The sequence below is a fragment of the Pleurodeles waltl genome, chromosome 4_1 (genome assembly GCF_031143425.1).
Source record: "Pleurodeles waltl isolate 20211129_DDA chromosome 4_1, aPleWal1.hap1.20221129, whole genome shotgun sequence".
Lineage (NCBI taxonomy): Eukaryota > Metazoa > Chordata > Amphibia > Caudata > Salamandridae > Pleurodeles > Pleurodeles waltl.
The window spans coordinates 892,652,387-892,676,705 of record NC_090442.1 but is presented as its reverse complement, the minus strand read 5'-3'; the positions used below and the strand labels follow the sequence as shown (position 1 = coordinate 892,676,705).

At 45.3% G+C, this 24,319-nt stretch overlaps 1 protein-coding gene across 1 annotated transcript in view; it reads right to left on the bottom strand.

The window, feature by feature from the left end:
* Positions 1 to 2,833: 2,833 nt before the first annotated feature.
* LOC138287207 (uncharacterized) overlaps positions 2,834 to 24,319 on the bottom strand; it is a 29,007-nt gene continuing 7,521 nt past the window's right edge. The window contains exon 6 of the mRNA XM_069227567.1: positions 2,834 to 2,904. Coding sequence (XP_069083668.1) covers positions 2,834 to 2,904 — 71 coding nt within the window. The remainder of the gene's footprint in view (positions 2,905 to 24,319) is intronic.

The following is a 24,319-nucleotide window of genomic DNA, read 5'->3' as shown; positions in this document are numbered from 1 at the left end:
ATTGAGGAAGATTGCCGTGAGCATCCACTTAGAAAGATGGAGGCTACATTAGATAAAAGAGAAAGTAAAAATGTAAAGAATAATTGTAAAGAAATATGTAGTCGTTGTAGTATTGCTCTATGCGTCATTATATTGTCGTGTATTCTTTTGGCATCTGTAAACTGGATCATTATTACTCTGCAGCAAAAAGTTGTCTCTTCTCCTACCTCTACATCTTCTTCTACTATCTCTCCGCACCTATTTCACACTCTTCCCCAGCATGAACTCATCAGAAGAACTGAATACTTTAACAATTCCTTCATCCAGTTGTTACATCAACATCAGTTAGTGATCAATACAACTGACTGTTGGGTGTGTGGACTCATACTACATACGGTAGAAAAAGGAATGCCATATTTAGTTCTTCCATTCTCCTATGAAGGTTCCGCTTGGGCTTATTTTGTCATTTTCAATAATGCATATCAAAGCAAAATTAAACAACCTGTCAGTTCACATAGTGTTGGTTCAGATTTCAGTCATAGTTTATTGATAAAGGGAATGGTAGCTATGGCTAAAATCATGGAAAAAAGTGAAGCTTCCATAGATGAAAGAAAAGCATATACCAATTGGAACATAACTAATTACATTTCCAGCCTCAATGATAAGATTGAGCAAGGAAAATCTCCTCCGATACGGGTCATACCCCAACAAGGAAATTTCTGTCTGCAAGTAAATGGTAGAACTCCAAACACCGGACAAAGAGAAAGTTTATGTTCCCATACATATGTTTATTCAGCCCTGAATTCACCGCCGTTAGTACCATCTCAAGGTACATACTTCGTTTGCCACGATAGGGCTTATACATGGTTGCCAGCTGATTTCTCTGGTACTTGTTATATAGCCTTTCTTCTTCCCCCTACATACACCGCTCCTGCGAACCATCATAAAAATAGATATGGCAGAGGGATTGTGGATTCGAAAGACACAGCAGGACAAGAGGGAGGAGATTTCCTCAAAGGATTTCTTCCCTTCTGGGGTCCAATGGCCAACAGCAGAAATATAAGGCAATTGGTTCGTGTCGTAGAAACCACCATAGACATCACTGTAGGAGCTTTAAGTAACATTACAGCTGAACTACAGGCTGATCGTCTTATGACCTTGCAGAACCGTGTTGCCTTAGACTTTGTTCTTGCGGATCGTGGTGGAGTATGCAAATTGATCGGATCAAGTTGCTGTATTTTCATACCTAATGACGCTCCGACAGTATACCAAGCTATCTCTAAGTTACACATAATCTCCGAGTCGATTCATCAGGACGAAGGAGATTGGTCCTTTTCAGAGTGGTTTTGGGGATTACTGTCCAAATGGGGTTGGAAGGTATTGACATTCTTTGGAGTAATTTTAGCTTTTATATTCTCTTGTTGTCTTTGTATGCACTGCGGTCCTGCCGTCTGCAACCTGTGTGCTACTGCATGTATTCCCAAACCCAAGTCACAAAGAACAGAGAATATCAAAATGATGGTACAGCAACAGCTTGATGACCTCATGGCCATAGACATCGACTCAGATTAACATGAGTTTGTGTATCTTGCCTGAGTTCTGGCAAAAGGAGGGTCTGAGGAAATTCGATTTTTAATACGATCGTATCGACCCGCCATTTTGTGGCCCGCCGCCATTTTATGTTGCCTTCACTCAGGCAGCACAGCAAACGAAGTCCATTCTGCCTTTTCTGCTTATTCTGCAACATGGTGTTCAAAACAGTCTTCTGCCTCTATCTTTACAAGGCTGGTATTAAGGTCTGACCGAGTACACTAATCCCTGTCTGGTTTTCTAATCCTTGTTTCAACTATCTGTAGGCTCACACTATTCTCCGCCGATCTTATCTTATCGTCTGGCCTTCGCTGTCCTTTGCTAGTATTCTCTCATTTCACAACTGTCCTCCAAACGCACACAAACTTATCGCACCACATGCAACTTCGTTGTGGATCGGTTAATGAATTAGTTCAAGGGAGGGGTGACAAACACAGCTGGAGGGGAGGCAACCTTAAGTCACTTGATACTTTGTTCTGTCTTGTTTTCCGACATTTCTATTGGCTCTGTTCTATCTTTACATTATTCTTACTGGCTCCTTTCTATGTGTTCTGGGAGTGTATGTAGTTAATAAATGTTTTTATACGGTATATAAGATTGTGCGCCACAAAGTAAAGTGGCAGTCTCCTGAGAACATACCTTGTGTACTTCTTGGACAACTGTACTAGCTGCAGCTAATAAAATCTGATCTTTTACGCCTGACAGAGTGTCCCGTGTCTCTGTTAGTTGAGGCAGGTGAATCCAAGGAGATTTCAGGCGTACCCTGCCCCGCCAGGCCCATAAGGTTCTGGTTCTTCACTCCTTGGGTCTCCCAAGCACAGCCGAACACTGCTTCCGTGGCAGCTGCCCGCATCCTCGTGGTACAGCTGAAATCTTCCAGCTCCCTCATTAAGGAGGGGGGGCTGGATGATACTTGAGTCTCCTGGCTCTAAGGGCGCAAAGCCCCATGCTCCCACCCAGCTGGTAGGCCCTCTTACCTGCCTAGCCACCAGAATTCCTCCAGAAGCTTGCTCTGGGGGTCGCACGCTCAAAGCCCTCCAGGGCCTCCTGGGCAACTCTACTTAGCCCTCCTGGGCATTTCCGGGGACCCTGTCACTCATTTTCACCCAATATGATGCACAAGTGAATCTTTGCTCTCGTCCTGGGCCGCATTGTGATTTGGCAAGGAATGGTGGTGGCTTGTGCCCCGGGCGCACGCTTGTGCATGCTCCTGTCTCCCAGGGATCCCAACTAAGGGTGCGATTCACGTACCTCCCGATTAAGTTTATACGCCGTGGGTCTCGGTGGTGAGTGTCCGGCAGCACACAACGAAACGCTCAGGAGGCGTTTCCAATTCTGAAGGGAAAAAGCACTCTTCCAATAAAACATAAAGCACTGTTAGACTTCTCATCCTTGGCATGGTCTCCCTTAACTTTTTTGCCTCTGTTTCCCAGGTTGTTGGTGTGTGCTGGACTCTGTTTTTGCTGTTTTTGTTACTCTGGGCACTTTACCACTGCTAACCAGTGCTAAAGTGCAAGTGCTCCTTTACAAAATGTGTATGTAATTGGTTCATCCATGATTGGCATATTTGATTTACTAGTAAGTCCCAGTACAGTGCACTAGAGGTGTCCAGGGCCTGTAAACCAAATGCTACTAGTGGGCCTGCAGCACTGGTTGTGCCACCCACATAAGTAGTTCTGTAATCATGGCTCAGACCTGCCACTGCAGTGTCTGTGTGTGCAGTTTTAACTGTAAATTCGACTTGACAAGTGTACCCACTTGCCAAGCCTAAACCTACCCCTTTCTTAAATGTAAGGCACCCCTAAGGTAGACCCTAGGTAGCCCCTACGACAAGGTGCAGTGTATGGTTAAGGTAAGACGTATAGTAATGTGTTTTATATGTCCTGACAGTGAAATACTGCTAAATTTGTTTTTCACTGTTGCAAGGCCTATCCCTCTCATAGGTTAAAATAGGGGCTACCTTTAAATCTGATTAAAGTGTAGATTCCCTTTGGGAGCGGATGGACATGTGGAGTTTGGGGTCTCTGAGCTCACAATTTAAAAATACATCTTTTAGTAAAGTTGATTTTAAGATTGTGTGTTTGCAAATGCCACTTTTAGAAAGTAAGCAGTTTCTTGCTTATACCGTTTCTGTGACTCTGCCTGTTTGTGGATTCCCTGACAGGGTCAGTTTGACAGTTGGTCTTGTTGCACCTCACACTAGACAGTGACACAAAGGGAGCTGGGGTGTAGTCTGCATTTCCTGATGAGCCATCTGTGCTACAAGGAGGGGAGGAGTGGTCACTCACACCTGAAAGGGCTGTGCCTGCCCTCACACAATGCAGTCTCCAACCCCCTGGTGAGTGGGCCCTGGCCTGGGCAAGGCAGGATTTCACATTCAAGAGAGACTTTACTTTGAAGTAGGCGTACTTCAAAAGAGAAATTGGGTATAAGAAGGGCACCCAAAACCACATACTTTAGAACACTTCTGGAAACCAAGAGGAACCTCTGCCTGGAGAAGAGCTGAAGAGCTGAGGAAGAAGAGCTGTCCTGCCTGTGACTGTGCTTTGTGGAGCTATCCTGCAGTCACTGCTTCTGCCAGAGTAAGAGGGCAAAGACTGGACTTTGTGTTGCCTTCCTTCTTGTGAAGATCTCCAAGGGCTTGTTGTTTGAAGTCTCAGGGACATCAAAGACTTCTCTCTGCCAGCACCTGGAGTCTCTGGAGAGACTCCTATTCTGCCAAGTGGTGCCCATCCAGTTCCTGGGACCCTGAAAGGAGAAGCTGGCAGCCTAAGAGGTAGAAATCCACACACAGAATGCCGTGCGTGGATAAGATCAACACGACTCCGATCTGTGGCTGAAAAATCGATGCGCCGCAGGCTTTGTGGCTAAAAATCAACGCTCCCCTGCAACGTGACCCGAAGATCGATGCCCAGGGCTGGAGAAACGAGGCACAGTATCGCTGATGGAGGCTGGTGAGATCACAACCCGCGCTGCGTGGTTTTCGGGTCATTGTGCGGCTGGATTTCTGACGCAAACACCGCTGGGCGTACAAAAACGACACAAGGCCTGCCCGGACCCGAGAGTGATGACTGGATGGACGCATTGCTCTCCTGCGGAGAGAAGAAACAACGCGCCCAACCCGACGAAAGGAGAAACGACACAAGGCTTTGCTCATGAGTGAAATCGATGCACGCAAGCCCTTTTTGATGCACACTCGCCCAAGCGAGGTTATTTTTGATGCGCCCAAGGTACATTTTTATACTAACAGTGTTAGGGCCTGATTAGAACTTTGGCGGAGGGGGTTTATCCGTCCCAAATGTGACGGATATCCCGCCCGCCGTATTACGAGTCCATTATAACCTATGGAACTCGTAATACAGTGGGTGGGATATCCGTCACATTTGGGACAGATTAACCCCCTCAGCCAAAGTTGTAATCAGGCCCTTAGTGTGTGTTTAAAATTACATAAGGACTCTTTTTGCATTTTCTGTGATAACTTGACTTGTGTATTGTGGATTTTTGTCATTTTGGTCTTTTTTTGTTTCGATAAATATTTCCTATTTTTCTAAACCTGTGTTGCGTCATTTTGTAGTGTTTTCATTAAGTTACTGTGTGTTATGGTACAAATACTTTACACCTAGCACTCTGAAGTTAAGCCTACTGCTCGTGCCAAGCTACCAAGAGGGTAGGCAGGGGTTAGGTGAGGGTGATTTTCTTTTACCCTGACTAGACTGAGTGTCCTTGCTTGGACAGGGGGTAGCCTGACTGCCAACCAAAGACCCCATTTCTAACAAGCACTAAATTGGAACTTTGTGCCATGAAAGGGAAGCGCTCTTTCCAGCACCATGTAAGGCACTCAGAATGCGCCCTTTGTGTGAGTCCAGGGCACAGCCTTTACAAATGCAGGTGTGAACCACCTCTCCCTCTCTCAGCCCATGAAGACCATTCAATATGTAGATGCACCTCTTTGACACCGCCACCCTCCCCGTGTACAGGCAGTCTGAAAAGTATGCACAAGCCCAGCTGTCACTGTACCCCAGACGTGGATTGGAGTAAAGCTGCAAAACACCAGAGTCACAAGCACAGCGAAATGCTCCCTTTCTAGAAGTGGCATTCCTATAATGGTAGTAAAAAATCCACCTACACTAGTAAGCAGCATTTTTCACTGCCATTACAACCATATCAAACATGCCTACACTACCCCTCATAAATCAGACAATACTCCCTAGTCATAAGGAAGGCATATCCAATGCAATCCTATGACCAAGGCAGCACTCACAGCAGTGAGAAACCAAATAGGCTGTTTGTCACTACCAGGATAGGCCACACAACCAGCCACATGTCCTGCCTTACACATACATAGCACCCTGACCATAGGGCTAGCTAGGGCCTACCTTAGGAGGGACCTATATGTAGTAAAAAGGGAGTTCCAGGCCTGGCAAGTAAATGTAGATGTCAGGTCCCTGTGACACTAAACTGCGCACACATGCCCTGAGACAGGTTTCAAAGGCTACATCTGTTGGTGGCGCCGCAGGACCACTAGTAGCATTTAATTTACAGGCCCTGTATATAGGGAAACCACTGTACATGGGACTTACAGGTAAATTAAATGTGCCAATCTGGTATAAGCCAATCATGCCAAGTTTGCAAGGGAGAGTACATGCACTTTAGCACTGATCAGCAATGGTAAAGTGCCCAGATTCCTAACGTCAACAAAAAGTGTCAGGAAAAAAAGGAGGAGAACAGCAAATATTTTGGGGAGTGACCATGTAAAAGGGCCAGGTCCAACAGCCCCTTTTTGGCATAGTCACCCCCCCCACACTTTTTGCCTGGTATCTGATGCTAACTTGACTTAGTGTGTGCTGGGATCCTGCTAATCAGGCCCCACCACCTGTGTTCCTTACCTATACTGTACCATTGCTTCCACAATTGGCACACCTCAGGCACCCAGCTAAGGCCCTTGTAAAAGGTTCCAGTCGTTCCAAGGGTCCTGTAGCCAGAGAGGGTCTCTAAGGGCTGCAGCATGTATTATGTCACACTAAGGGACCCCTCACCAAACACATGCACACTGCCGTAGCAGATTGTGGGGGTGATTCTGACCCCGGCGGTACAAGACCGCCGGGGCCAGGGTCGGCGGGAGCACCGCCGACAGGCCGGTGGTGCCCTGCAGGGCATTCTGACCGCGGCGGTTCAGCCGCGGTCAGAAGAGGCAAACCGGCGGTCTCCCGCCGGTTTACCGCTGCCCTTAGAATCCCCCATGGCGGCGCAGCTTGCTGCGCCGCCATGGGGGATTCTGACACCCCCTACCGCCATCCTGTTCCTGGCGGTTCGCCCGCCAGGAACAGGATGGCGGTAGGGGGTGCCGCAGGGGCCCCCGTAAGAGGGCCCCGCAAAGTATTTCAGTGTCCGCTAAGCAGACACTGAAATACGCGACGGGTGCAAACTGCACCCGTCGCACCCCTGCAACTACACCGGCTCAATTCTGAGCCGGCGTCCTCGTTGCAGGGGCATTTCCTCTGGGCCGGCGGGCACTCTTTTGGAGAGCGCCCGCCGGCCCAGAGGAAATGTCTAAATGGCCGCCGCGGTCTTTTGACCGCGGTGCGGTCATTCAGCGGCGGTACCTTGGCGGACGGCCTCCGCCATCCGCCAGGGTCAAAATCAGGCCCTGTGTGTGTTGGTGTAGAGAAAAAGGTAAAGTCAACATGGCACCCCTCCCAAGGTGTCATGCCTACAAAACACTGCTTGTGACATAGGTACGTCACCCCTCTCAAGCCTTACAGTCATTAGGCAGAGTGCACTATACCACAGGTGAGGGCACAGCTGTGTGAGCAATTCTTAGACATAGTAAATGCAGTGAAGCCATATTGAGGAAATGGGCTGGGAGTTGGTGAATACTAACTCCACAGCTCCATGATGGCTTTACTGAATGTTGGGAAGTTTGGTATCAAACTTCTCAGCTCAGTAAACCCACGCTGATGCCATTGTTGGCAAGATGTAGTAGCACACAATATATTAGAATAAGAGCAAAATGTCTAAGGAAAACCAGAAATTAAGCATTGCTTTAATACATTGTATCACTAATACCAACATATTTTACCCACATCAACTATTAAAATACAGAGGAAAAGGGTGACAGAGAGCCGAGGTTAGGGCAGAGAGCACTGTTGTGTGGTGGATCCGAGCCTGTCGCCCAATCCTGAGAGATCGTCCACAGGGGTGCTCCTTCCCCCTCAGCCTTAACTACTGCTTTGCTGAACAAAGAACAAGAAGTGTTGCACCCAGAGAACGAGGAGTGGGGGAAGTCCCATACCATTCATGTTGTGGGAGCTGCTGCATGTCAGGATCTCCTTGACTTGCTCTAAGTGGAGGGAGTGACTGGATTGGAGCCTGTTGGGGCCATAGCCTGCTACTGTGCAGTTGTTCCGGGACCAGAGCCCACCACTGGGGGGAGACAGTGGCAGCGAGGGCCATCATCCCTGCTAGTGAGGAGGTGTCTCTAGCTGTTTAGTGTCGGCTGAATGGGGAAACAGGACATGCCTGTCATAGAGAGGCGCACATTTTTTTTTTTGGCCTGCACTGATATAGTGCACGGCTTTGGTAGCTGTCTAGCACTATGCCACTGTAGTGACTAGCACACTTGCTTCAAACTCTGTGTCCCTGTAGAGCACTATTCATCAAGGCTGGAGTGGTGGGCTGGCTTGGCCTAGTCCCAGATGCCCCTACTTCCTATGCACGTTGAGGAGACGCTGCCACTGACTTGGGTGAGCCTTTGTTCTTTGATTTCTGGCACCACATGAATTACTGGATGACTCACATTCCCTCCCTTTTGTCTCTTTCTCGGTTTTGTCACAGTAATGGTACGATATTTGTGTTATTAGTGGCTATGCGACACAGTACAGTTTTCCTACTGACTGCTTGTTTCCTTGAGAAGGGCCAGTATTTCACCCTCACAAGTCACTAATCTTTGTGAATACCATTATGAGCAAAACTGACGTAAGGCAAAGTAAACTGCAATTCCGTAAAAATAAAAAAGGGTAAGTCCCTGGCAAAGGATCACCAATCTCCATCATCGGCTATCATGAGCAAAGATGTCACTGCGATCGCCCATTACATGAAAGAAAGCCTTCACATGATAGAAAGCAAAAAAGGCACATTGACACTTTGAATGGACCGTTTCCAAGAGCGAGTTCACAGAGATGAAACACGACTCATTCTGATGGAGCCAGTATTTCCAATGTTGAGGACGGACAGCAACGTTCAACTGAAGCTCTCTCCAGAATTACACATGAATTACAGTAAGTGCCATAAAATGAAAACTTGGACGGTCGATCCCACTGTAACAATATTCACATATTGGAGGTGGTGGAATTGGCCAATATTCTTACCATGAAAAAGTTTGTAGAACAACTGCAGGAGTCCTTTTTCCATTGGTGCTCTTTCTCTAGTGTTTTTATAGTGAACTGAGCTCATTGATCCCTTGCCCCTACACCACAGCCAGGGCAAACACCTAGCGAAACTCTTAAACAACAGGACAGGGATAAAGTCCTTTGACTTAATAGAGTCACACTGGATCTCACTCATGTTGGCGCACTCATAGCATTTTATCCTAATTTCATACCAGTGGTGCAGGAAGCATGGAGATCCGTCCTAGGAGTCAAGGAAATCTTCAGCACAAAAACCTGTCAAGTACACTGTGCTTTTCCCAGCCTGACTTGGCTTTGAATGCAACACAACACACACTTTTTTTGCCCAATCTGACGTTGCCAAGGAGTTCATCAATCTCTGTCACCGACAGGCAGTCATTTCTGGATCCGAGACCAGGAGTCCAGCTTCATCTAGAGGGCAGCATGAACATGGTTACTGAGTGATAATGATTAACCATGACATTCTCATTTTTGTCTTCCATCACTTAGCTTATTGCCTCAGAATCACCTATAGAGTTACATTTTGTACTTGAGATGGGCAGTGGATGAGTGTTGACTCTGTGCCATATATTTTTCAATTGTAGTAGAGGACTGTAGTGCTTTCATCTTCACCCTTTCCTTTTTCTTTCCTGGATTTCACTGCCGCCATTTCCATGCTATGCGTTCTGTAGGTTTTGGCTTGAACTGACAGTCTACTATTGGATCCTGGGATAGTCACATGCACTGCCCCAGTAGCTTTGGATTTATGTGCAATCTCTTGGCAAGTTCTTTTTTGGCTTGTGTAGGGCCTCTCCAGTATCAGCAGCAGGTAGGGATATTATCCCAAGGCTGGCTTGTGATCCACGGCGCCCACATGAGTGGATCGCACATATGGCATTTATGAGTGATGCTATAAGAGATTTGTCCTGTGTTTTTGGAGGTTGTTGGGAATACACTGATGATTGGGATTGGCGTGAGCAAGTGGTGGGAGCGGGAGGTTGGGAATGTTATCTAGTTTTCTTTTCTCATGATTGCAGCACTGATACTAGGTAGGGGGCTTTTCTTTCAGGCTATCTAGAGTCGGTTCTAACAAACTGATGTTTTTGATGTAGAAGCATGCCGCCCAATCTGTTCTCACTAAACACTATGGGTCGTTTTGTCAGCCGGAATATTAGAGGTCTTAATTATCCCAAGTCTCATGTGCCACTTACACCAGGGGAGTAGTAAGTATCATAAAACAGTGCCTGGGGTATGTGCTTGAAGAATGTACAACAGACACGGATGGCAAATTAGTGATAGTCGCCGGCATATTGAACTCCCAGCCATTACAGCTGATTAATATTTATGACTAATGTTATGACTCTGCTTTTCTTGATGATGTCATGCTGCAGCACAAAGTACAGTGACTGACCTGTCTTGTTGAGAGAGGATTTTATCATTCGAGTTACTTTCAGGAAGGGATAGGCTGTCTGGTGTGTATAGCCAATCTGCAAAGGTGGGTGAGGCACAGAAACATATCATGTAATTATGTCGACTGGTTGATGCATAGAGAGTTCTTCGTCTTAATGCAACTGATTACATGTTCTACTCATTGGCGCAGGATCTGGCTTCCTGGATTGATATGCAGCTTGATGGCCAAGAATCAGGCAGTCCATATCTTGCCAAGGAACGCTCTGAGAATACTTGCCAGTGGTGTTGGCCTTAGAGGACCGCCCCACCCCTATTGCCTCTGTCCTCTAATACATGGTGCTTGAAGAGATCACACTTAACTAGGCCACTGACTCAATCTGAGATTCATAAGGCTATCTTAGAATACTTTTTAACACACATTCGGTGTCTGAGGTTGATACCTTAAGGGAAACCTTCACAGCTTACAAACGGAGAGTATGTATCTCCAAAGAAGCAGGGCATTTTAGGCCCTTTTGGAGCATGTTGAATTATTTGGAAACACAACTTAAAGCTTTAGACAGAGTATTCTAGCACGGTAGGAAAAACAACATTACTTAAGCTTCGAACCACACTGGAGGAGTTCATGGAGGCAGCGAACCAGGAGGTCCTCTGCCTTGGGAAACATGCGCCCACTCAACAGTTTCGTGAAGCGGATAGGCCTGGGAAAATGTTGGCTTGCTTGGTCAGGTCCTACACAGCAGATTCTCAGATACCCTGTATAAAAATGTGTGATTGTACCCTGTCATCTGCTCCATCAGACATTGTAATGTAATTTACAGAATATTATTGATCCCTATACACAGCAGGACCCAATGGCTATTGAATGAAGTTTCAAAATACCTTGATGATATAGCACTAGACTGGATAGAAGATGAGATGTGGGAGCTACTTATTTCACCATTGACTCTGGAAGTTGTCAATGGGTGCAAGTAAGGGATTGGCCAGTGGTAAAGCTCAGGGGGACTCCTCCCTATTGAATTTTAGAAAGAATTTGCACATTAACTTCCTGTAAATTTCTGGATGGCTATAATGTGGCTGCTGTTGAGTGACGAATCCCCCCCCCCTTTGATGTTAGAGGCTACCATTACTGTTCTGCTAAAGCCAGGTAGAGATCTGACACAATGCTCTTCCTACAGACCTTTGTTGCTGCTCAACATTGACAATAAAGTGTATACAAAAAATGTGGCTAGGCGCCTGAAACTGCTCATCCAATTTTTAGTGTTACCTGAACAGGCAGGCTTTGCAGTCAATAGATACACAGCCTTTAACCTTCGTACATTGATGGCACTTTTTCATCAAGTGGCTCCACATTTATCGTCATTGCATAACAATGTCTTGGCTGATTAGAACTTCACCCAAGTTAACGAGTTGGCTTTTGGACCTGACATTGCAATGATCAAATTGAGGTGTATACAAAAACACTGCGTCGCATGTTACACCCTAAGGATTTTTTGGGGCAAAGGCCAATCCCACCTTCTATTGCAAGAAATCTTGCTCCATCCAGCTGGTATATATTGATCACTTGCCTCTGTCATGTTGGTAAACACTGCACCGGACCTATGTCACAACGAATCTGCCAACCGATTGGATCTCTAATATACTTTGCTTTGAGATCTGCTATATTTTTGTCAGTTCTCCTTAACGATGTGGTATAACTGTGCCCCTGATGTCATCAGTATCAATTGTACTATATTTTCAATCCAAATAAAAACAATTTAAATACGGTTCACACATACCAAAAAGGAGAACGCCAAAGATGACTTTCCATGCAATGGCACTGTCTAAAGGACGTACAGTTAAATCTGAATTTCTCACATGTAGTGCATGAGATGCAGAAAGAACCTCAGTTCGAAGGTATGAGAGGCAATCAGTGCCCGTTTTGTTCTGAGCTGTGATACCTGCAGCCCATGCATTAACGCACAGAAATTCCAACTGAAAGGTATTTGCTTTAAAGAGTGCCCTTTACACCAAGACAGGAACAATGTGTGAACATACGTATTCACGTTATAAGAATTTAAAATTTCACTGTGATGAGGGAAGGGGTTGCTCAGCTTTAATTCAGACAGCAGCCAGTAGAAGTAAGCCTCATATTGAAGGGAGATGCTGGTAGTGGTGTGGGCCAATTTTCTGACTGAGGTGCTGGCCGGGGCAAATGACAGTATGTGTGTTCTAACAAAAAAAATCATTGCTACTGATCAAACAAGCGCAGTAAATGAGAAAACAACTTGAAGTGGGGAGCTATTTTTTATGTCGGTGCATTACATGTGCCTCATTCTTTCATTTTTAATAGGACCCGATCACAAAAGAAACAAATGTTTGTTAGCGAATGATCCCTCTTTGAAGCCACTTAATGTGAACTCTGAGGTAAGGGGAAAGCAAATATGGGCTGGCATGTTATTTGTGGTTCTCTGGGCTCTCCTTAATTACCATTGACATTTCACTGCATCTGACAAGGAGAAAACTGTTTAAAAGGCCTCTTTGTTTTCTAGCATCTCTCTGAATTTCTTCCCGGTCTGGGGGTGCCGCAGCACTTGCGGCCCCCTAGCTTATTTGCAACTGCTAGCAGAATCTTCAACCTGAAGCTTGGTTATTGTTTGGGAAGCATTTGAAGAGTCACTGATAGTAGTAGGAAGGGATACCTTTAATCACCATATTAAAAGTGACAGTTGTCCCGCCCCGGAAATGACGTCATATCCGGTGGCTGGGACTTCCGGTGTCCCAGAAAGCCCTCCCCGGAAGTGACGTGCATGGGGGTGTCACGTGGTTTGTGAACACGTGGTGTCATGTGTTAGCCCTGTGTCTGGGTCCTAGCCCCTGGGTTTTGGCCTATGAGTTGTGTAAAAAAAAAAAAAGTATGACTTAGTGCTGTGCAAGTGGTTTCAGAGCCTGAGAGGGACAGGTCTGGACATGTCAGACATTCATGCCCAAGTGCCAGTTAGGGGGCCTCTGCACAGGGCTGCAAAGTGGGCGGTCTGGTCAAACCTCCACACTGTTGGCTAATCCAAAAAATAAATAAAGTGGGAATGGTCAAATGCTGCTTATGTTAGAGCCAGCCTATCAATGTAGAGAGGTAAATCTAAAACAGAGGTGGGCCTGCATTCTTTCATGGGTTCCCAGATGGTTTAAATTAGAAAACTGACCCTGTAATTAAAAGTTTGAAACACCCCAGAGGTTGTTGTGGCATGGCTAATCTAAAACAGAGACATGTCTGCATTCTTTCAGGGGTTCCCAGAACTGGCCCAGTAATTAAAAGTTTGAAACACCACAGAGGTTGAGGGGCATGGCTGATCTAAAACAGAGATGGGCCTACATTCTTTCCAGGGGTGACAGAGGTGGGGTTAAATTAGAAACTGACACGGTAATTAAAAGTTTGAAACACAACAGAGGTTGAGGGGCATGGCTGATTTAAAACAGAGATGGGCCTACATTCTTTCAGGGGTTCCCAGAACTGACCCTGTAATTAAAAGTTTGAAACACAACAGAGGTTGTTGTGGCATGGCTAATCTAAAACAGAGATGGGCCTACATTCTTTCAGGGGTTCCCAGAACTGCCCCTGTAATTAAAAGATTGAAACACAACAGAGGTTGTTGTGGCATGGCTAATCTAAAACAGAGATGGGCTTACATTCTTTCCAGGGGTGACAGAGGTGGGGTTAAATTAGAAAACAGACATAGTAATTAAAAGTTGAAACACAACAAAGGCCAAATATTGCTAACCTATAACAGATGCCTATTTCCAGGTCCCACCAATCACAGAGCCCAGGCATAATTACCACTGTGATCCTAGTATAAGAACCCCCCAACTTCACAGGCCTCTTTTTTTCTGAACTACATACTGACATTTGTGGCAAGCAGGGACGCATCAGGACATAATGGCTGGAAACATGAAGGGCAGAGCTCAGACTGGTGATGCTGAACATCTTCTACTTAAGGTCTGTAACAGTGTGATGTGTGTATGTGTTTTACTAAAGTTTAACAATGACATTAGCACCAATCTGTTTAACTATACACGTATATAAGCTTTTAAGGGTTGTGTATGGGCTGTCTGCTGTGAAGAAAAGTGTCCACTGTGACATGATGAAGGTCTTGGCTGCGGCTGTCCTTGAGATCCGATACGCTGCAGAGCCATGCTCAAAACTCGACCGCATGCACGGGTTGTGTCCCCCCTTTGACAAACGTATGGTAGAACGGGTTATAGAAAGACGAATGTGTGACATTTATTATAAAAACAGAAGAATGTTGTCTTTAGCCCCTCGAAAACTGTTTTAAATAAATAAATAAAAAAATAAATAAAAAATAAATTAAAAAAAAAAAAAAAAAAAAAAAAAGTAGACCATAAATATGTTACTTAACGCTCCATACTTACTCACTTTTAGGAGGGGATTCCGGGTATCGAGGTGCAAGATGTCTATGAGTTACAACCGGGCTACATCTGTATCGGGAGATTGATTTTTGTGCTGGTTAAAGAAAGAATAGCTGAAATACAGCCTGTGACTCTGCGATGTCTGAACATTTCGGAACCTTCTGCCTTGTTGCAATGTAACTGCCATGAGTGTATCGCCAAGTGGTGTATCAATGGCCGGCTAAACGCATCTGTTAAATGCTGGGCCTTGGACAAAGACCACAAGCGCAAGTTAAGACTTTCACCTGAGACGGGGGTGCATGAGGCTTTGGAGAACATGACTGTAGATTATCTCACAAATAAAGGTTCTGCATTGTCCTATCTAGAACTGTATGAACTGTTGAATTATATCAGTATCCTGAGCGTTCAGAGTTATAGACGTGGGGAACGGGAAGTCATGTCTAGAGCTATTGAGAGTATAGCTATAAAAATATCAATGTTTGTGTCGCTTAGGGTTTGTAAAGGAACATGCTCTGAGTAACATGTGTAGTGGATGTTGTACTATGTATACGTTTGTAAAAAAAAAAAAAAAAAGCCACATTGGATCCGGGTTTTGACATTTATAAGCTATGTAGCACAAAATGTCAAATACACGCTGGTTGTATACCCCAGCCGCACATGTATGTTTTTTATGTTTAATAAAATGACCTTACACAAAACAGGTGTCTTTCATTTCGGGGTGTTGATGTGAGACAGCATGACGGATGCTGATTTAAGGAAGCTTTATTACGATAAACAGGGGGTTGGAAGTTTCGGAGGCTCCGAAGCTCTATTTAGAAGGGCTCGAGCTGAAAATGAATCTGTAAAACGTGCCAGTGTGAAGACTTGGTTAGCTGGGGAAGAGGCTTATTCGCTGCACAAACCTGCCAGGAGGCGCTTTAAGAGGCGGGCCACCGTTGTTAACGCACAGCTCGATTATCAGTGGCAGGCCGACATAATCAGTCTTCAAGATCTAGCAAAACATAACGATGGCGCCATGTATATATTAACCGTCATAGACGTCTTGTCCAAATACGCATATGCAGAGGCGTTAAACGATAAAAGTGGTACCAGCGTTACAGCTGCTTTTAAAGACATCTTCGCGAGCGGGCGTGTGCCCCAGAAACTACAAACAGACGCCGGAAAGGAATTTTTAAACAAACATTTCCAAAAATTATTAGACCTGCACGATGTTCAACATTTTGTAACGCACACAGAGGTAAAGGCTGCTGTTGTAGAGCGTTTTAACCGTACTTTAAAGTCGAAGATGTGGCGATATTTCACCGCCAACAACACCTACAGATACGTGGATGTTCTAAAGGCTTTTATAGATGTTTATAACGCCACCTACCACAGGACAATCAAAATGGCCCCTGTTAAGGTAACAAGGGATAATTCGTTAATGGTGTGGAGAACGGTGTACGGTAGGCGTCTCACACAGAAGGTCAATAAACCGGATTTAAAAGAAGGGGCTCATGTCAGGGTTTCAAAGTTGAAGGGGGTCTTCACCAAAGGCTACCAACAAACATTCAGCGATGAGATATTCATAGTGGAAAGTGTGCAGCTTAAAGAAGGGGTATATATTTACAGGTTAAAGGACTACGCTGGGGAAGAGGTATCGGGTGTCTTTTACACAGAAGAGTTACAAGAGGTGCCCTACGACCCGAACAGGGTGTACAGGGTTGAAAAGGTTCTGAAAAGAAAAGGGAGCGGAGCCCGGCGACAGGCGTTGGTCAAATGGCGCGGGTGGCCCGAGAAATTTAACAGTTGGGTTCTGGCCAGCTCGTTGCACGGTGTGTGAGGTATAGCTGTAAACGCTATGATGGAGAACTCCCCTTTTTATATCACGCTGCCATCCAACGCTTCGAAGGACATGTTCCCAGACAATCAGATTTCGAGTTATACGGTGAAACTTGCAAAGCCAGTGGATTTGAAAGGCCCGTGGGAGGTGGCACTAACGGAAATACAGTACCCTAGAACTTGGAATACCTTTACAAAGGCCGATGTTAAATTTCATATAAAGCGACCTCAGGATGCACTGACCTATAACTTGTCTTTCCCGCACGGCTATTACCCTACCGTCGCAACGGTGGTCGATGCCATCAACAAGTCTATAGCCAGCACTGAAGCGTATGCTAATATATATCTGGTATTGGATCACGTTAGAAGAAAGGTGGTTCTTAAAGCCCCAGAGTTCAGTACAGTGTTTAAATGTAGTGGTAAATTACAAAGGGTTTTAGGGACCGTACAGCATCACCAAAGGCAGATGGATCCAGACCCTACATGCCCCGATATTAACGGCGGTTTTTATACACTCTACGTTTATAGCGACATTGTAGAGCCGCAGAGGGTCGGGGATAGTTATTCCCCTTTGTTGAGGTGGGTCCCGGTGCAGGGTGAAAATAACGCAATGGTTAATATACAACATCACAAACTCGACTATGTTGCAATTTCTAAAAACCATTTTGACACTATAACCATCATGGTGTACAACGATCAGTCGGAGCCGGTCGCCTTTAAATACGGGAAAGTTATTGTTAAGCTTCATTTAAGGCCACGGCGCGAAGGTGACTATTAGACAGCTGCAATGGTCACCATGAAAACCTACGGGGATCCCTCGATGTACAGGGACTATTATAGAGTTCAGGCCGGGTATGGCGGTCCCCAACCCTACTTTCAAGGGGCTCCGGTTATGTATGGGGCGGGATTGGGGGGTTTCTTCCGAAGCATGTTTAGACGTGCCATGCCCTTTTTGAGAAGAGGGTTCGAAATTGCAAAACCTCATGTTAAAGCGGCAGCTACAAACATAGCCCAGGACGTTGTGGGCAGTGTAACGTCTGCGGTAGCAGAGCGCATGAATAGACAGCCCCAAGAAGGAGCGGGGTTGCTGTATAAAGCGCATGGTTTTGTTAAAAGGAAGCGAAGGGCATCGCTGCGTAGGGGGCCGCCAAGGCCCTATAAGAAGCGCCGGACTACTTCAAAAGGCCCTCACAAAAGAAGAGTCATAAGACGGAAGAGATCAACCAAGAAGAAGAGAACTCGTTCTAGTGCGAATATTTTTTAAAACATCGATCATGGCCTTCGTACACTGTGCATCGGGTGAATGCGCCAAATCTGAGTTAGATCTGTTTTCTCTCAAACCCACACAGACAAGCATTGAAAACAGTTTTTTCATGGAAGTGTCACCGATGGCCGCTCTGACACCCCTTGCACCGATAGAGTTTTATGTGTCGGGATCCACGGATATGTACCTTGATCTCAACAATACTCTCCTGCACCTCGTCTGTAAAATAACCAAAGCGAACGGTGACAACATCGAGGATGATGCTAGAGTGGCCCCTATAGCCTATCCCATCGCAACAATGTTTAATCAAGTGGACATTAACCTAGGCGATCGCCTCGTCACACAGAGTGATAACATGTATGCCTACAGGGCCTACATAGAGAGTATTCTAAATTATAGTCGTGATGCGCTGGACACACATCTTTCAGCGGGGCTCTTCTACCGAGATACCGAAGCGCATTTGGAGAACACAGCTTTGGACGGAGACAACGAGGGTTTTAAAAAAAGAGCCAGCTTCGTCGCCGGCAGTAGGCAGTTTGACCTCCTGGGGCGCGTACATTCAGACCTTTTCTTCCAAGACAAACTGTTAGTCAACGGTATTGATCTTAAGATCAAACTCAATCGTAACAAGGACTCTTTCTGTCTCATCAGCGGTGATGCAGAGCAGTATAAACTGGTTATATTGTCAGCGAGCCTGTTTGTAAAGAGAGTGAAAGTGTCCCCAAGTGTCAGACTAGCCCATGCTGAAGCTTTACAATTATCGAACGCCAAGTATGCCATTGAAAGAGTTGCTCTGAAGATATTCAGCATCCCCGCCGGAACCCGATTAACGCAGCAGCAGAATCTATTTCTGGGGCAGTTACCGAAACTCATCATCATAGGGTTTGTGGACAATACCGCTTTTAGTGGCGCCTACAACTCAAACCCTTTCAACTTCAAACACTATGATATCAACTATGCCGCTTTGGTTCACGAGGGTGCTGTGATCCCCGCAAAACCTTTCACGCCGAATTTTGGAACATCAAATTTTGTCCGGGAATATCTAGGGCTGGTCTCGATAACGGGGAAACAGCTGCGGGACTCAGGAGTAGTTGTTTCAAGGGAAGGGTATGCTGCAGGCTACACGCTGTTTGCGTTCGACCTGACGCCGGACATGGAAGATGGCGACCATTACAACCTGATCAAAAACGGAAATCTAAAAGCGGAAATACGTTTTACACAGGCACTGGCGGCCAATGTGAACATGGTTGTGTTCTCTGTATTCGACAGTGTTATTCAGATCAACCACGCCCGTCAGCTCATGTTTGACTACCATTGAAAAAGTGTAAAATAAAAATTAAAAATTTGTTTTTATTTTTTAAAAAAAATATATAAAATGGACACTACTGAGATACGTGACTTCTTAAGTAGACATAAATATGCTAAGAAATACTTTCTAGGGGTATACCCTAGCGATGGACTACCTGAAAAGATAGGTCCGGAAAGGCCCCGTACCCTCGTCTTTAACACCGATCCCCATTACAAGGGTGGGGCACATTGGGCGGCACTGTTTCTGGATGTGGACAAGGTTATAGTGTTTGATAGTTTAGCTGAATTCCCTAAGCATAGTATTTATACAAAGCCGATATTCAAATATGTAAAAAAAGCATCACCCACTGTTGTGTATAATAAACTGCGGGTACAGGATCCTATGGCCATCACATGTGGGGAACATTGTATATACTTTATTAGTAAAATGTCTGAAGGTATAACGTTTAGAAATTTTTTAAATCTATACTCAGACGATTTAGTAAACAACGATGATGTTGTTATGAAATATGTGAATGAAAACTACAGGACAATGTCACACGTTGTTAAAACAGACTCGGGTCTCTGTCAAAAGTGTAAGGTCTTGTAAAGCTGTTATTTGTACTTGTGAGTGTCTAAAATAAAAAACATCTTAAACAAGCTTTCATCCTAGGCATTTTTTTTTTTAATCCGTACTGTGTACATTTTCAAACCATTCATAAATAAAAAGATGGCATACTCTGGCTGAAAATTTAAAAGTGTTTATTACAAGCATGTTTCAACACGAACATTTACATGGTTAAACATATAAAATGAAGCACATTTTTTCGAACCGTAAAAACTTTTAACAAAAAAAACTATACATGTGTGCAAAATTAGATCGGTAGCCATGTGTTCATTTTGAATAGTCTCTTTTTAGGCCCCATAGGAAGATCAGCACGGTCCCGAGCGGGTGTTAGTTGTGGAAAGAAAGGCGATGTCGATATAGCGGGGCTCCTTGTAAAAATAGCAGGGGCCGGGTCTTTTAAACTTTCAAGCTTACGGCGATTCTCGGCATTTCCGATGATCGTGGAGGGAATGTTGAGTTCCGCAGCTGCATTTAGGAACTGTTCCCAGCCTCTAGGAGCTTCTCGTGTTGTTAGGGTTTTACCGTGTGTGAGACCCCGGACCAGATCATACATATGGGAACCAGCAACCGGCTGCCCTTTGTAAACGAATTCACCCCGGGCGTTCCAAGTGGTCAAATCTTTAGTAGTACTCATTTTACTGAGTAACATTTGCGCAGCCCCTCTATATTTCTGACTGATATTTTTTAAAAGGTCTAAGACAAAGGCATCAGTTGTGGGTGTGGGACCTATGTCATGAGCCTGCGTAGAGGGTCCAGGCGGCTGTTCAGCATCTGGGGTGTACAGCGTCAGTTTGGTTTTTTCAGAGGTGAGTTGCTTGTAGTATTGTAGAAAGTTTTGAAGGGCTCCTGAGTAAAGCCCTGCCTTGTCGTGGGGTTTTAAATCAGTCCGGTTCAAAATGGCTTTGATTTCCGCATCGAGACGATGTGTTTCGTTTTTGCGTATGTCCCAGACGTCCGTGTTAGAAGGGGACAGATGATCCACCTGTTGCCGGGGCACGAGGTACATTTTGTGGGCGTGCTCCATCAGGATCGCGACAGTAGCCCTGTGATTAGGGGTATAGCTATACCTAACAACGATCCTATAAAGCCTCCTGACTGTTTGAACAGTTTTCTTTTGGAAAGGAGTGAAGCCCTCTTATTGCTGAGCTTCTTAATAATGTGGCGTTTCTTCTTCAGAACCCGGAACTGGCGCGTTGATATAGGGACATTACCTTTTAGGGTGTTTAGGGCTATTTCTGAAATGGCGGCCACTAAATCATCCGTGGCAGCGCAGAGGATGGCTTTTCTTCTCGCGGGGCTAGCCGTGATCAACATTTTTAGAAGTCCTAAATTACGTCGTAACCGAGCCGACATTGTGGGGACCTTATATTACAAGGTTTAGAGTGTAAATGTTATAAGCAGCTTTTTACTTGTTCTTTTTATAGTTTTTGGACACTGTTTTAGGCGTGTAGGCGACTGGGAAGTCCGGGGGTATTATACCGGATCGTAGTCTGTAGTCTTCAAAAGTGTTGGGTTTCAAATCCACCAGTAAGTAGCCGTGGGGTTTTGCTGTAGCATCGTTAAAGGCATCCATGAAAAACTGGGTGTTGCCGGGGTACATTTGTTTAGCTATAATTGAGATTTGAAGTTTGTCTCTAGGGTTTTTAAATAAGACCAGGTATGAGGCGTTGAGAGTTATGGACCGGCTGCTCTTGCCCTTGTAAAACAGGTTCTGCACTATATAGCATATGCTCAGATTGCGGTGGTGTGAATATTGCGTAAAAGCCCGCTCAAGCTCGGGGTGGTCCCCTCCTTCACGCATGAGGTCATCCACCACGACCATGTTTACAAGGTGTTTTGGTAGCAAGTCATCGTCGTTGAGATTATCGGGGATACCCTCTATAAATCGAATGTGGGGAAATTTTAGGGTGAGCTCAGTGTAAAGATCCTGCCAGCATGAATAAAGCCACACGATGTTGTTGGGGGTCTGAGATAAAACACCGGGAGCGTTTTCTAACAGTTTCTTTATAAAAAAACTTTTACCGCTATTGGAGGGCCCCGCTAAAACGCAGGAGAATGGGTGCTGCAGTCTGGTGTCCATATCTGGGCGATGTTCAAACCTCTAATGGCTTTTAGTAACCGTAAGGCAGTGTTTTGTAGTCCGTTGTGAGGACCCGTTTGTCAAACACTACTCTTAAGGTTTTAAACATAGGCTGTGTTGTAATTTCCCATTTTTTCTTGGACCTGACTATGCTCGGATGGTTTACAACAATGGCTTTGCTATTTTTGTGATCGCTCGATGCAGAGTATTCGTGCACCAGGCCCTTCAGACTGTCAAAGTTTATTTTAATCGTATTGTTGACGTTTAAAGTGATACCTTTGACTTTCATGCAAACCTTGTTGCTTGAGGTCTTATAACTGTACGTCTTAGGGCCTGATGAGGTAAATTCCTGTATATACTCCCCCTTTTCGAGCTCGCTGGTCAAATCCCCTAGATAATCACCCAGCGGAGGATCTTCATCACCCTCTTTACTCACAAAGATAACAGAGTCTGTGTCATGGTACAAACACCGTTCCTGAAGCTGGTCCAACAGCCTGTAAAGCTCTAACCTGGCGTGAGCGGTTGTGAAGCATGCTATAAAGATGTTTATATTGTTACACGTTGTGGGGTACTCTTTGGCGTATTTCCAGCATAGAACGGCCGTCTCGTCGTCAATAAATTCACAACTGGATACGTCATAAACAGGTGTGAATATGTACTTAAAAAGCTCATCCGGATCTGTGACGATGGATGTGTTTGACAAATTGGTCCGCTGTGCGAACTTTCCCCACAAGGAGTTGAGACAGAGCTTAGCTAACTGCCGGCGGGCGGGGTTAACCTTAATGAACGCAGGTCTCAGTTTAATACCCTCGCGCGCTTTGTAATCAGCGATATACTTTTTCTTTGAGGGCTCATCGACACACCATTCTGGATACCCCGAGGCCTCCTGCTTGTCTCTAAGAAACAAGTTTATGTACTCAGAAAAGAGCTGTGTTGTTGTATTTGGAAAGTGCCAGACTTCCAGGATTTTACCAAGCCGATACCCTTTCTCTAGGGCCGTCTGCACCTCAATGGTACACCACGTCCCTTCCAGCAGCCTCTGCTCATCACTATGCCGACATTCGCTAAGCTGTTTACTTTCAGCGCAGGTACGGCATAGGGGGAACATTAGCTTACCGTCGACTCTATAAGGGAGCACCGGAAAGTAAAGTTTCCGCGGAGGGTGAATCTGACACTTAATGATTCCAAAGTACTCTTTGAGAGGTTTAAAGTTCCTGTATACAATTGTAGGGTGGCCCACAGGGTACAACTTCACCTTGTTCACAAATGGATACAGACTAGTGAAGTCGTAGTAATGTATTTTCTCACCAGGGCCAGCTACACGGTACAATTGAATGGCGTTTGTACGGCCGCCGAATAAGGCGTCACGGGGCCCCAGCGGTGAAGGTAGCTGCTGGCTCTTAATAAAAGTGCTCAGTGCGCCATCTTTCGATAGCTCAGTTACCCAATCATGTTCCCAGAGAGTTCTCAGAACAAACCCACAACTCTCAATATACTGCGCCTTTGCCAGAGTCCGGCGGTACAGATGTTCAAACGTGGTGCCCTGCAGTCTATTAAATTCATGGGGTTTGTAACACTGAGGGCAACCGTGGTAAAAACACCCGTTGAACTCAAAGGCCGTTGGAACACCGTTAATTAATGCATACCCGTCTAGATAGTAGCGGCCTAGACGGTATTCGCCGCCCTGCAAAGAGTGCTGAATGAAGATGCTCTCATTCGCAGAGACGTACATGAGCCACTGAATAGAAGGTGTGGAGTAACGTTTCTGCTTGCCGTTATAGAGGTCAGGTGGTATTAAGGCGATAGTTTCAGACCTTAAAAACATGTGTTTATAAATAGACATGCACATTGAAGCCAGAGTAATGTTTTGAAATGGGTCCAGGTATACAGTTATTTTTTTTTCACGCTCGCACGGATCTGTTTCAATAAACACGACCCGCTTCGTCATAGCCACCACAACATCTCTGAATAGGTTGCATGCTTTTCGCAATATCATAACGTCCGCCTGACAGTATGCTCTCAATTCAGTTTGGAAATGAAACCGTTTTTCACGGTTTTCATCGTACCACTGTAGAAAACTCTCTTTTTCAGAGGGCATCATATAATCGCAACCATAACTGTCGGGCGGAGGCATAGGCCCGAAGTAATTCTGATTAGCCCATGTGTTAAAAAAGTGTGGGAAATAACCTTTACAGCCTTCAAACCCAAAGGCTTTTGGCAGTTTGCTCAACTTCATGGGCAGAAAATTCAAGGTGTCTATGAACCTAATGTCAAAAGGCACAACCTTAAGCAGCATTAGTTTGGAACCTTGGGTTATGAGACTAACGGGAAGCTTTTCATGTATCAGGTCCCTGATAATGAAAAAAGAATCATATGCTTTGGAGTTGTGAGCCAGAAATGTATAATCCTGGTATCGGGGTTGCATAAATGTGAGGAGGAAATCATTCACGCAAGCCCTACCTTCAAACTCCCAGCTC